General features: G+C 49.3%; 1 pseudogene and 2 gene segments (V, D, J or C); all 3 read left to right on the forward strand.

The window, feature by feature from the left end:
- Window positions 1-2,501: 2,501 nt before the first annotated feature.
- On the forward strand, window positions 2,502-3,064 carry LOC102500855 (immunoglobulin lambda variable 5-39-like). The segment is given in 2 exon segments: window positions 2,502-2,565; window positions 2,687-3,064. Coding segments are annotated over 2 exon segments (390 nt in total).
- A 5,237-nt stretch (window positions 3,065-8,301) lies between these two features.
- On the forward strand, window positions 8,302-8,846 carry LOC102501255 (Ig lambda-2 chain V region-like). The segment is given in 2 exon segments: window positions 8,302-8,385; window positions 8,482-8,846. Coding segments are annotated over 2 exon segments (411 nt in total).
- Window positions 8,847-14,238: 5,392 nt separating this feature from the next.
- Window positions 14,239-14,806, forward strand: LOC102501676 (immunoglobulin lambda variable 5-39-like; annotated as a pseudogene).
- Window positions 14,807-14,871: the final 65 nt, after the last annotated feature.

A 14,871-nucleotide genomic window follows, 5' to 3' on the forward strand; every position in this document is an offset into this window, starting at 1 on the left:
CATTCAGGCAGAAATAGGTGGACAGCCACAGTAGGAATAAGACCACATGAAGGAATGAGACCTACAGAGCTTCCTGGGCAGAGAATAAACCATGCCTGGGCGGGAGGATCTGAACTGCCTTAGTTACATCTGAGCCAGAACAACTCTGGGTGCCTCTCCACCATGGCCTGGACTGCTCTTTACCCTCCTCACAAAGAGAAGTTTCTCTTCAGGACCGAAAAAACGATCTGGGAATAGGGAACTTGCTTTTTGATCCTTTCAACTGGGTACAAGTGACCAGTCATCCCACTTTCCGGACGTATTCTCGTGCTCCTCTCAGGGCTCTGGGGCATGTGGTGCTGACTCTGCCAACCACAGTGCTGGGTCCTAGTGAAGTGAGAGAGGGAGAGAGAGAATCGGAATGCGGTCCACACATTTTTCTCATCATAGCAAATCAAGGAAGCCCACCTCCATTGGGACGATAGCAGATTTGAAACCTCGAATCTTATGCACGTAGCTGATATTGACAAATATCCCTCAGTGTATCAGCTAATGAAATCGATATTATATCCAGAAAAGTTAACCTTGGCTACCTGTGAAAATTTAGACGGAGACCAGGATATTCGTGCAACTTCTGGATAACGATGAAATGACATCTGTGCAAGAGCCCATGACAGTCACAACCAGCAATCATGGATGAGCTCCTGGCTCCCAACAGTGATCCTGACCACTGTGGAGGAGGTTGGAGTCACTGGACCCACTGCCATGGGACTAACTGATAACCTAGCCCAGGTGCAGACCAGGGAAGGCTGTGGACACAGCATGGGCAAGGTCAGGACCCCGTTCTGTGGAAGGAGAGAGGGACTCTCAGCAGTCAGGATGGGGCTACACGTGCTGGAGAGTGAGTGGTGTGGGTGGGAAAGTCTTTTTTTAGTTAATTATTCTGTGCACTGTGTCTACACTGCTGTGAGTTCTGAGAAGAGGGATTATTTTTCCTTTTCGTTTCTTCTTTCTTATATCCTTTACCATTACAGAGCTCAGAACCTGATTTCGAGCAAAGGACAAACCCAGGATGCTTTGTTGACTGAATACCTGAATTCGCCAGACTTGTAGCCTCGTGAGGAGGAGCAGGTCACACATAGAGATGATTTCTTTTTATTTCTGGGCATTTTGCATTTGCAGATCTGGGTTTGATGACAAGGCCATGAAAAGTAAGAACTTTGACCTCAAGATCTAGAGAAATGGGAGAGAAACATGGACTTGAACCCCAGAGAAGGTGACCAGGAGGATGGACTGGGTGCCACCGGGTCATGCACAGACCAAGGAGAATGACGTGATGGGCTTCCAGGGACTGAGTAAAGAAACCCCAGGGAGCGGCAGATGGGGAGCAGGTCCGAGCACAGAAGACGCCTCCGTGAGCCCATGCACTGCAGAGCAAGATTGGAACCTGTAAGCGGCCACCTCTCAACAGCATATACTAACAAAACCTTAAATACGCATCTTACAATTGGCAACATTTTCAATGAGACGACCATACTCACATCTTTAATCCAGAGCCCTTCAAAGGCCCCTAGTGAGAAAACTCCAAGCAAGGACAGCTGGACAAGTGGGCTGTGTGTCCCCAGGAGACCATGGCACCCTGGAAGGATGGCCTTAGGAGGCTGATGACCAAGGGCTGAAGAAGGCTGGTGCTCATCCGGGCTTTATTCCAACAAAGCAACATGGGTGGGAGCCCAGGGCTGCACACGGTGGGGGGTGTGTGTGAGGGAGTACACTGCGCCCTTTCCATGAGGCAAGATTAAAACCAACTTGTAACTAAATCGAGGAGACTGACCTACTCATTCATGGGAGAGTACTTAGAACACATTCCTTTCCAGCACAGGTGTGCAAACTGAGAAGCGTTGTGTATTCTGAGGATGCAGAGCTTGCAGGGTCTTCTCTGGAGGAGCTGGCACAGGAAGGGGTCATTCAGGTATTTCTGTTCCTCCCACAGCAGGACTCCTTCTGTGAGTGACAATACCCACACAGAGAGCTGTACTCTCCGTGTCTAGGAATCAGACACTGCAGGTGTGAGCAGAGGCTGTGCCTGATGAGCTGCAGAGAAAGCTGAGCTCTTGGGGTTCAGGTCCGAGGGCAGGTGTGTGCCCTGAGATTAGAAGGGGGTGCTGTGGGACTATCCGGCAGTCTCTGTGCAGCTGCTCAGTCAGGGCCATTCATCACAGGAGCCTATCCTAGGGCTGGCCCTGTGCTCCTTGATGGGGACCCAGCAGCTGTGTCCTCTCTGACTGGCACAGTCCCCTGGACAAGTCTTTTGTATTGTTTCAGTAAGTGCTTCCTCCCAGGGCTCACCAAGGGGCGGAGCCAACCTCTCTCCCCCTCAGTCTACAGTGTGAGCTGAGCCCCAGCCCAGGGCTCAGGGAGGGGCTGGGCAGTCACTGGGTGGACACACATTTGCATGAAGAGCCCCTCCTGTGGCAGAGGGTGGGAAGAAAAGGGGGCCTGGGGAACCCAGCTATGTCAGACCAGGGGCTGTGTCCACCATGGCCTGGACTCCTCTCTTCCTCTTACTCCTCTTTCACTGCACAGGTAAAACAGGCCTTGGGGACAGAAAAGAAACCAATGCCTGCTTCAGTCTCTTCTGGCTGAGGTCTATAAGCATCACCGCCTTTGTCCCTGCCCCATGATTCTCGTGTGTCTGTGTCTGCAGGTTCCCTCTCCCAGCCTGTGCTGACCCAGCCGCCCTCCCTCTCTGCATCTCTTGGAGCATCTGCCAGACTCACCTGCACCCTGAGCAGTGGCTCCAATGTGGGTAACTACTGGATATACTGGTACCAGCAGAAGTCCGAAGGCCCTCCGCGGTATCTTCTGAGCTACTACACAGGCTCCCGTAAGCACCAGGGCTCCGGGGTCCCCAGCCGCTTCTCTGGATCCAAGGACACCTCGGCCAATGCAGGCGTTCTGCGCATCGCTGGGCTGCAGCCTGAGGACGAGGCCGACTATTACTGCAGTGTCTGGTACAGCAATGCTGCTCACAGTGACACAGGCAGATGAGGAAGTGGGACAAGAACTTCAGACCCTACTGGTCCTGGCCTGTGATACTCATTTTCTTAGCCTTAAAATATACTTTCATCTGTTATTATAAAATGTTCCCCATATCAAGCCGTCTCCCAGTATTTCATAAAATGATAATAAGTATGTAAGCGTAATTCTCAAACGAGTGCAGTCCACTGAGAATCACACTGCAAAGGAACATAGCTGTGTCCTGTGTGTGGTCCTGGGGTTCAACCACACCCCGGAGGCAGTGACCCAGTAACGAAGTCTCCTGTTCAGCCCACGAGGGAGCAGATCTGGGTCTGGCTGAGCCCCTCCTCCCTTCTCTGAGACTCCACCTTGTCCCAGGGAGACTCTCTGCCTCCAGCCAGGGACAGAGCTAGGGCAGCACCAAGTCTGGTCCATGGCATTCTGGGAAATACCAAGCTTCCGGAGGACAGAGTTCAGTGAGATGGTGGGGGAGGGAAAGTGCAGAGAAAGTGTAACTGGGCAGAACAGGATTGAAATATTTCACATTCATCAGCTTCACTATCAAACACTGTTCCGCAGGTGTGACATGATATTTTCCCTCGTGTCTGAGGCCCCTCCCGATGGACAGTTTATAGGTCTACGAAGCTTATTTGAGACTAGAAATTGTACCCCTTTTAGTCCAAAATGACACACTCCCTACCTGTTGTCAATACCTGATGAAGTGTGTTCTATTTTGAATATTCAGATTAAAATGTCACATGTACAGCAGCGAGATACAGTTTGTCTCCACAGAGACATCAATTTTGCGTTAAAATTCATCACTATGATCGATTTTAGTAGCTCAATGACCATGGTTCTGAGCTTTGTGATCTCAGATCTGCATTTTGTGAGGACTGAGCAGGGAAGTGTCTGGTCTTCAAGATACCCCCAGTGATGTTGGAGGAGCCTGAAGAGGTTGGATGGGCCGAGCCCAGGTCAGGGTCTAAGAGCAACTGAGAGATGCTTCTGGACTGAGCTTCACTGTGGGCCTTGTGGTCAGCACCGCCCTGCAGGAGGGAGCTGTAGATGGGGCGCAACCCTGGGCCACCTGCACTGACACAATTAAAACCACCTCCTGAATGCATCAGTAGCTTCACTGTCAGTTCCGTTGTAACACGCTCACAGTGGATGACAACGTGGGAAACCTCAGCAATGAAATGGCAACTGCAGGAAATGTTCTTGTAATGCCCCGCTTCCTTCATGGGAAGATTCGCAGGCTCCCAAGCTCAACACCCCCTGGGAACCCCACTGTGCTAAGAAGGGCCTGCCCTCCCCCTCCCAGCAGAAGCAGGTAGAGCCCCCATTTCCCTCATGGGCGTGTCAGTGGGTCCAGCCACAAGCTGAGCCTCCACCCCACAGTGTCCCCCAGCGCTGAGCCGGGCAGGGCCAGTTGGGGCTGTTTATCACTCAGTGCCCCTCCCCGAGGGTAGCAGGGTCCAGGGGGAGCTGCACTTCACCCCCATCCTCAGCAATGAGACTGAAAGAGTTTCTTCAGGCAGAGCTGGTCTGCACTCCAGGAATCTCATGGAAACTATGGGTCCGGTGACAACCTCTGCCTTAGCCCCCCCTAACCTGGCATTGAAGGTACTGAAGAGGAGGTGACAAGAGGTCTTGGGCACTGCAGGTGTCACCTCCCCTCCCTGGTCAGTGAGACCCAGTGGACCCCAGGAAGAACTGAGTTTCCATCAGCCCCCCTCACAGCAGCAACAGAGTAGCTTCACCCAGCCTGGCACCCCCTCTGCGCCATCAGTGGGGTTCCCAAAGTTGACCTCACACCCACTACAAGGCAGTGAGTCAACACAACCACTGCTGAATCATCCCCAAGAAGGTGTCTGAGTTCCTGAGCCTGAGAGTTTGGGTGCCACAGCAGCTGAGGCCACTGCGGAGCTGAGCACGCGACCCATGTTCTCTGACACACAGAACAGTAGGGTCCCATGGCGAAAGAAACATAAAAAAAAAAGAAAGAAAAAAGAAAAAAAGAAAAACCAAAGTCACCTATATCCAAAATGTGATACATATAATAAAAAAAAACCCCTCATTTCAAAAATCATAAAAATCACAACTTGAACAAGAAAAGGCCATCGAGACACAGGGACACTGCCAAGGAGATTTTGGTGCTAAAAGGATCTGGCAGGGATTTTAAAAACAGCAATCATGACATTTCTTGGATGAACAATTATGATCGACTTGAAGCACATGGAAAAAGAGAGACTCTTAGAAAAGAAATCGTTATAGAACTGAAAAATAAAGCCAATGAAGTTTTTAAAATTAAAAATCTCTTTGCAGGGAATCAAGAACAGGTAAGAATGAAATTGAATTCAGACACTGGGGAAATCAACACAACCGGACTAAAAAAAAATGATACTTATCCAAGCCCAGCAGTGGGCGCTGTGGAGCTGCTAGCGGGGAGCAAGGCTGAACAAATGCACCAGGTTCCCAGGTCATGGCCTGGCGTTGCTCCCTGGCATGAGTGAGAGGCCACAGCAGGTGCTTCTTCCCATGGGGAACCTCAGAGCTCATGGCCACTACCTCCTGACAGAGCAGCTGCTCCCAGGGCTGAGGCCCAGTGTGGAAGGACTGGGAGGTAAAGGGCTCCCATTTGCATAATATTGCATTTAAATCACACCTTTGCCAGGGAGTGGAGGAGGAGATCAGAGAGCCACCCAGAGTCCAGCTTCAGCTGCAGGTTCTGGGACCTGGGGAGTGCCCACAGCATGGTCTGGACACCCCTCGTTCTCCTGCCTCTCTTCATTCTCTGCCCAATGCATGGAGAGGGTTGAGGACAGGCCTTGGCAGGACCCCTCTGTCATTCCTCTTTCTGATGTGTGTCTGGTTTTGTTTTAGGGTCTGGTTCTCAGACTGTGGTGACTCAGGACCTCAGTTATCATGTTTCCCAGGAGGGACAGTCACTCTCATCTGTGGCTCTAGCACTGGCGTGGTCACCAGTGGTGACCACTGGTTTTAATAGAAGCCTGGTCATACCCCCAGATATAGTTTTTTTTGATACAAACAGCAGAGTCTCCTGGACCCCAGCCCTTTATAGGAACCCTGATTTGAAACAAAACCTCCCTGAACCTCTTGGGGGTCCAGCCCAAGGCGAAGGCTGAGCACTACTGCTGGGGCTTAGGAGCTGGATTTGGAAGTGGGAGACAAGGAGGAGGGACGAACCACAACACAGTGAGGACAGCAATCTCTATGAAACTGAAGACCAATGAGGAAGATCAAGAAAGAGTCATTAAGACCACTTGACCACCCCTGAGCTTGAGAGTCAGGAGTTGTGATCTGCTCAGAAAAGTGTTCTAGCCACACACGTTCCAGGTAGGTAGGAGCCCTCCTCCTCTCTTCCATCTAGGGCATCACATCCAGGTCTTTCCCTCCTGACCCAGGGTCTGCACGTGGTCCCCTCAGTCCTTAGAGCAAGTCCGGAGAGGCTCATCTGAACTCCTCAAGATGTCTATAGAAAAATATCCAATGTGACCCGTCCATTCCCTTCTCTGAAGACCAAAAACAAGCTCAGCCACCAAAAAGAAACACACATCCACCCCACTTACAGAAGCACGCGAGGCTCCTTGATCATACGTAGGTCATCAGAGGTTTAAATGAAGATCTTGATTATAAATCGATATCCAAAGGAGGGCGCATACACAGTTGGGTCCCAGATGATCTCTCTGATCCCACCTGAGGGTGTTTCCCGGGAGCATATCTCCCTGTTACACTCTCAGAGGTTGTAAGTACTGAACACAAGGGATTTCCTGGCCCAGTGGTGTCTCACTCCGTTTGTGCATGACTAACAGAAATACCCGAGACTGGATGATATAGAAAGAAAGAGACGCTTACTGACTCACAATTCTTTTTATTTTTTTAAAGAATTATTTTATTTAGCTTTATTTATTTATTTATTTTAATTTGACTAGAGAGGGACAGAAAGAGAGAGAGAGTGAGAAAGTAAGCTGCCAGGTCCAGGATTTGAACCGAGGCTGGCCATGTGGGAGTCCAGCAGCCTTAACCATCACACCACCTGCCAGCCCCCTGACTTACAATTCTGATGGCTGGATAATTTGAAGGTGTAGACCTGGAATCGGACCTGACTACCATATGGCCACCATGACCACAAGGAATCTCAGGAAAGGGCACAAGCCATGGGCAGATATTGTGTATAACAAGCAGCTCTCGCGAGAACTAGCCCTTTTTCAGGAGAGCGCACACTCACTGGGTCTCATCAGACATCATTCTTCTATCCACGAGAGTGGTGTCTCCTTGAAGTAATCACTGCGATCCAGTCACCTCCCACTAGGCTTCACCATGTCCGATACCACATCGCCAAACACAAACTTTGGGGGACAAGGACTCATCTAAACCATTACAAGCAGCCTCCTCTCCTGGAAATACACGAAAAAACTCCAGTGTCTGTGCCTCCCTTCAAACAAATATATTAGAGGATACTCACCATGGAAATAGCCAACCTCTGTAGAAATAAGTAGAATGTGGTTTATTCTAAACACAAATTTGAGTGGCTAAATCCAGAAAAATATAGAAATGTTAGTCTATTATGGCACCTTTTGTATAGAGTAATTCTTTCTTCTTCTTTTCTTTCTTTTTTCCTTTTTTTTCCATTGGTGTACACTCAAAACTTCCCTTCCCTCAAAAATTTTTTTTTGAGAGATTTTCGCTATAGGGCGCGTGCGCTCGCCAGACAGACAGAGAGAGACAGAGAGACAGAAAGCAAGAAATCACCCCCCAGGGGGGATGGTCATGCCGCAATCCCTTCTCCTCCATTCTCCTCTCAGGATCTTGGGCGCACACGCACACGCGCCTGGCGTGAGTTTTAAGCCACCGGGTCCGGGACGCGAACCGCGGTCGACTACGTGGGAGTCCAGCGACAAAGCCATTACGCTAACTGCTGGTTCCCTTCCCTCAATTTTTTTGAGTCTGGTCTGGGATCTTTCAAACATAAGTTTGACTTAGTTACAAAACCAATATTGCCAGACCTGTGAGGAGAGGGAGGGGAAGGGGAAGGAGCAGAGGAGAGTAACTTTCTAGCGCTGATATTCTAGCAATGGGCACTAGAGGGCACTGTGTCAGGTCCTGGGAGTGGAGGAGGAACTGGAAATGGTCCCATGAACACCTGCTACTGCTGTGTGATTTCTCAGAACCTCTGACCTGGCCAGGTAAGGTCCCCAGGAAGGAGAGCCTATTTGCATGAAGGCCCCGCCCCTCAGGCTGTGGGGTTATAATGGCAGCTGCGGGTCTGGCTCTGTGCTGAGCAGTCCTGCAAAGCTCAGCCCTGGGCGGTCTGTGCCATGGCCTGGGCTCCTCTCCTGCTCACACTCCTGGCTCACTGTGCAGGTCAGGGGCTCTGCCTGGGCTGAGGGAGGGGAGGTGACCCTGACCCTTCATGGCCCTGTCTCTCTCCTGACTATTTGGCTTCTCACCTGTCCTTAGGAGCCGCTTCCCAGGTTGTGGTGACTCAGGAACCTTCACTGTCCATGACTCCTGGGGGGACGGTCACGCTCACCTGTGGCTCCAGTGCTGGAGCCGTCACCACCAGCAACCATGCTACATGGGTCCAACAGATGCCCTACCAGGCACCCCGGGGTCTAATAAGTGGCACCAACTACCGGATTCCGGGAGTCCCTGCCCGATTCTCAGGCTCCCTGCTTGGAGGCAAGGCTGCCTTCACCATCACGGGGGCCCAGCCTGAGGACGAGGCTGAGTATTTCTGTGCTCTGTGGCATGGCGACCATTACCACAGTGACAGGTGGCAGGGGGGAAGTGAGACACAAACCCTCAGCTCAGCCTCACCCTGAGCTCCTGACGTCTCTGTCTCCTGCAGCGAGGCTGCCTGTAGCTTCTGTGGGCTCAGGAAGCTCGTTCTCTGTGGCACCACAGGATGGGCTTGGATCCATTATCCTTTGTTTTGGTTTACCTGTTATGCTAATGTGCAATGTTAATGCAAGTGTAAACATATTTCTTCATGTGCCCAGTAGTGATGAAAGTTAACAGAGACAAAGGTTAATTTCTCTCTTTCTCTCTTACACACACACACACACACACACACATACTCAATTCTGGATCATGTCAGCCAACATTGAATTACCACACAAGAAATTAGACATGATCATGATAAAATTCAGCTTCAATTTAATATGTGTAGATCAACCCAGAGGCTCAACTGTGGTGCTGTGTGCTGCGAAGAAGGTGGGGCTGAGGCTGAAGCCACCTGGGAGGTCTGGGTTCAATTCCTCACCCTTCTTGAATGAGGCGGACTAGGTTCTACACACCTATCATCCTAGCTAAACGGGAAGCTGGAGCTTGAGTATTCTGACATGGCAAGACATTGTAAAAATCAGACTCTAGGGAACAACAGATGGCATAATGGTTATGTCACTGGATTCCTACATGGCCAACCAAGGTTCGAGTCCCAGAGACTTGAAACTCATCTTGGGAATATACGCATGCATGCTTAAAATACTGAGAGAAAGATGGGGGAGAAGGGATTGCAGTGTGGCCACTCACCCGGGGGAGGGAGGTATTCCAGGCTTCTGTCTCTCTCTGTCTCTCCAGTGAATACACATGCCCTATAGCAAAAATCTCACTTAAAAAATAAAATTGGGACCTGCATATAATGTAATGGCTAAGTAGCCAAACTCCCATGTAGTCGACTGTGGTTCAAGTCCTGGACCCAGTGACGTAAACTCACACTGGGTGAGTGTGTGTGCATGCCCAAGATCTCGAGAGGAGAATGGAGGAGAAGGATTGTGGCGTGGCCATGCCCCCCGGGAGGTGATTTCTCGCTTTCTATCTCTCACAAGCACCTCAGGTTATTTAAGAGAGGCAAGTCAAAATGATTCAGTTGAAGAGACACACATGGTCAGTTCTAAGAGCTTCCACACCTGGACTGTGTCCTCAGGATGATCACCCTCTCCTTACACTGATACAGAAATACCACTATGGTTTGTCTCATGATTTTTCTCCCAAACATTCATCCGTTTATATAGGTCCCCAGTGTGATGGTGTTTGAGAGGTGAGGTCTAGGGAGCAGTGATTTGATCATGGAGACAAACTACCTCATGATTAGAGATCCAGTGAGTTTGAGCTCTCATAGTGTGGGATTAGTGATCATGAAAGCAGGGTTCATACATGACAGAGTTGCCTGCAGATCTTGCTCTCTCTCACTCACTCTCTCTCTCTGTCTCTCTCGCTCTGCGTTCACCCATGTACTCTCTGCTTGTCAGTCATGTTCTGTTCCCCAGAATCCTGAGCCACTAAACCTATATTTCTGTATAAACCCCCAGTCTCAGGTGATTTTCTTAGTAATGCAAACTCTAAGCCTAGGTGTTCACTCATGAGGCTGAATGGTGCCACCCAGGGAAAACTAGACACTATGCCAGGCTGAGCCTCCTGGGACAGTGACTGATTCTCATCTGGATCCTGCCCTGAGTATGCCAGGATTACAGAATCTCATGATCTGAGCTGACTGAAGCTGGGAGTGGGTGATGTAGCAGGATTTGTTAGGGATATTATATTGCTGTCTCTCTCAGCCATGGGGCTAATAAGTAAACTTTGAGACCAGCAGATGGTGTAATGGTGACATCACTGGACTCCCACATGGTTGACTGCAGTTTGAGTCCCAGGGTCAGCAGCTTTAAACTCAGGTTGATCGTGGGTACGTGCATGCCCAAAATCCCAAGAAGAGAATGGAGGAGAAGGGATTGTGGTGTTGCCATAACCGCTGGGGCATGATTTCTCATTTTCTGTCTCTGTCTCTCTGGCAAGTGCACTCACCCTAGAGCAAAAATCTCACTTTAAAAAAAAAAGATAAAATTTACCCAATATAGCAGTGTGCATAGTTTTATGGAGTTATGCTACATAGACATGATTAAATCGAACTCAATTTTCAACTCTTGTCAATCCATTGAAGGTCAGGAGGATGAACTGATGTAAGTGGTTCAAATGCCCAGCACTTTAGTCAGTTAGCTGGTCTAATTGGTAGAGCCATCCTTTTCTTGAGCCTAAGTGGGAGCCCACCATTAGTCACTGACTAGTAAAATGTGAGGTGTGGTCACAGGGGAAATCCAAAGGATTTATGGGCTACATCCAAGACCCAAGTGAAAGGACAGAGTTCTGTTGGCATAAAGCTAACTGTTCCTCTCTCTCTCTCTCTCTTTCTCTCTCAGTAAATGTGGACAGTTTGGACATAGATGACCTACTCTAAATGGCTCTCCTGTCCCCAGGCTTGAGAAGTTCTACTAGGATGGAATGAGGATGGTGAGGATGTCAAGGAGAGGCCCTGCACGTTGTCAGGTATAAACCTTGGGCTCCACTGTCTGCAGGACAAGACCATGGGTGTCTTACTCACCATTCAAAGAATTCTGGGTGTTACAGAAAACCCACACATTGGTGTGTGCTATAACAGAGCAATGTGTTACTGTCTTGGTCTATTTCGTGTTACTAGACTTGAATAAAATAGGTTGATAGTTTACGATGAGGAAGAATTCACTTGACGCAGGTTCTGGAGTCTGGGAAGTCCAAGAGCATGGCCCAGAAACTCAGGAGGCCTTCATGTGAGTCACCCCATGGTGGAAGGTGGAAGAGCAAGAGGACAGGAGTGATGGGGGCTGAGCTCACAGATGTCACAACCCATTCTGGCTGTCACTCACTCACTGCAGACAAGAATAATTTCTCTTATTAGGCCCTACCTCCAACACTGCTGCACTGGGGATGAAGTTTCCAGCACATAAACTTTGCAGGACATATTCAAACCCTGGAAGTTACCATTAATCCCTTCTATGTGTTTCCATTATTATTACTCCAATAGACAAGAATCTTATAGAAATCTAGGAGTTATCTTAAATGACACATAGGAAATTGCAAAATGGATATAAAAATTTGAGCTGGGAAATTTTCTGTAGTTCATGTGTTAGACTTTCTGGGTACCCTAAAGCTTTGCTTAAAATCCTTAATTAGATGAAGAGCTAAATTCTCTTGGCGTAGGTAAATTTCAAATGAAATGACCATAAGAAATAGATTTTCAGGTTGACTTGGGAGTCACATTTTCCCCAGATTATAACAGACAACCTTGAGTTCACGGTTTATTTTCACTCACACTCAATCCCTGACACGGTGCAAGAATGATACACACTTCTCTCCACATCGAAGAGATGAAATGCTAAAAGATAAAGCATTTGTAGAATTTAGAAACCGTGCTTTGGAGTGTGTAAATAGATACACACAATTTTAAAAATGAGTCAGACAATAGAAATCACAGGCCTATCCTTTCTTTACTATTTCTATTGCTACATTTATTTAATCACACAACTTATTAAAATCTTATGTTTGGAGGGATACTTATAAACTACTTATAATTAAAAAAAAAATGAATGGGTCAGTCTTTTCCCTCATAGTTAAAGGACCCAGAACCCACATGGTTGATTACAGTTCGAATCCTAGTCTTGGAGGCTTAAAAACAAGCTAGGCACATGTCCCAATCTTGACAGAGTAGGTAAATGGAGAACAGGCTGCAGTGACTCTGCCCATGAGATGTCCCCTCTCCCGTTACTCTTCTTCTCTCTCTCTGCAGAGAATATATTATGAAATAAATGTACAATCACTTCCTGGGGCCATAGCTTCTCCAGAAGATGATGTATAAACCTGGTCTTGAAGGAAGTCAAAGATTCGGGGGCAGGATGACAAGAGGATTCAAAGAAAAGGGACCCTGAGGTCCAGGCTGATTAGTCACTTTGGCCACTGGAGACCTGTGTTTGCTCTGGGGGAGGCTGGGGCAGGACATGAGAGGGAAGCAGCGTGGATGAAAGAGTGGCCAGGACCAGAGAGACTTTGAATGAGGCAGGAAAAAACACTTAAGCTTGAAGAGGAGGTGATTGATGGGAGAATATTATCACAGAGGAATCTTCGTGGGCACGTGTATTTAAAATATCTTGCAGCTATTTTGCCATGTTCGCCTATTGACACTCCCTAGTGAAGTGTTGGTAAATCTTTTAATGCTTTATCTTTTAGCATTTGATCTTTCCACCTTGACGAGTGTTTTTTTTTTTTTTTTTTTTGAGAGGTTTTTGCTATAGAGCGTGTGCGCTCGCCAGACAGACAGAGACAGAGATGGAGAGACAGAAAGCGAGAAATCACCCACCAGGGGGGATGGCCACACCGCAATCCCTTCTCCTCCATTCTCCTCTCGGGATCTTGGGCATGCATGCACACGCGCCTGTGTGAGTTTGAAGCCACCAGGTCCGGGACTTGAACAGCAGTCGACTACTTGGGAGTCCAGTGACATAGCCATTACGCTAACTGCTAGTCCCGCGTATGTGTCATTCTTGACTTGCGTCAAGTATTCAGAGTGAGTGGAAATAAATGGGGATTTAGTACCATTTGAACTCAAGGGCGTCTTTCATTACAGTTGGAGAATACGTGATGCATTGGAGAGTCTGGGGGTCTGTAGCTCACAGTGTCTAGGAGGAAGCAAAGCGAGCTGAACAGGGTGGGAAGCCCCAGGAGGGCTCTGCACAGCCCAGGTGAGCAGGGAGGGGCACCTGCTCTCAGCACCTGGATCAGGACAGGGAGGGCACAGAGCAGTGGAGGTGGGCAGAAATTGGGGAGGTCAGAGTTGATATCTTGTTGGAGAGGGGTGCGCTCAGAGATCAGGAGTGGTCATCAAATACTCAGACTAAGGGACTGGTCAGGGTGAACCAGCGTCATGAGGACATTTTTCTACGTCTCTGCTCAGTGTGTTACCCGGTTGATAGCTAAGCTCTCAAGTAGTCTTTTTCTTATAAATTATTACTGACTGTGTCCAGGAGGGGGTGCTCTGGAACTGACTTGAGATCCCTTCACATTGGTTCAGCCAGAACCATTCATAAGAGGAGCTTGTGTCTGGGGATGGCCCTGTGCTCCCTGATGGGGACCCAGCAGCTGTGTCCTCTCTGACTCTCACAGTCCCCTGAGCAAGGCCCTCTGTGCTGTCCCAGCAGGTGCTTCCTCCCAGGGCTCCCCAAGGGGTGGAGCCAACCTCCCTCCCCCTCAGTCTGCAGTGTGAGCTGAGCCCCAGCCCAGGGCTCAGGGAGGGGCTGGGCAGTCACTGGATGGACACACATTTGCATGAAGAGCCCCTCCTGTGGCAGAGGGTGGGAAGAAAAGGAGGCCTGGGGCAGCCCAGCCATGTGGGGACCAGGGACTGTGTCCACCATGGCCTGGACTCCTCTCCTCCTTGTTCTCCTCTCACACTGCACAGGTAAAACAGGTCTTGGGGACAAAGGGCAACTCCGAGTCAATTTTAGTCTCTCAGACTAAAATGACTGAGTTTGTCACACTGGTTCCTGCCCTTTTATTCACACGTGTCTGTGTCTGCAGGTTCCCTGTCCCAGCCTGTGCTGACCCAGCCGCCCTCCTCTCTGCATCTCCTGGAGCATCTGTCAGACTCACCTGCACCCTGAGCATGGGCTTCAGTGTTGGAAGCTATGCTATATTCTGGTACCAGCAGAAGTCAGAGAGCCGTCCCCGCTATCTCCTGTACTACCACACAGACTCAAACAAACACCAGGGCACCGGGGTCCCCAGCCGCTTCTCTGGATCCAAGGACAGCTCGGCCAATGCAGGAGTTCTGCACATCTCCGGGCTGCAGACTGAGGACGAGGCCGACTATTACTGTATGATTGGGCACAGCAGTACTCTCCACAGTGACACGGGCAGATGGGGAAGTGGGACAAAAACCTCAGGCCCTACTGTTCCTGAACTGTGACTCTTATTTTGTTTCTTTGAGGTATATTTACTCCTGCTGTTGTAAAATCCCCCGTAACAACATTTTCTCCCAGCACTTCC

Source organism: Tupaia chinensis, unplaced genomic scaffold (assembly GCF_000334495.1).
Source record: "Tupaia chinensis unplaced genomic scaffold, TupChi_1.0 Scaffold000323_1, whole genome shotgun sequence".
Taxonomy (NCBI): Eukaryota; Metazoa; Chordata; class Mammalia; order Scandentia; family Tupaiidae; genus Tupaia; species Tupaia belangeri.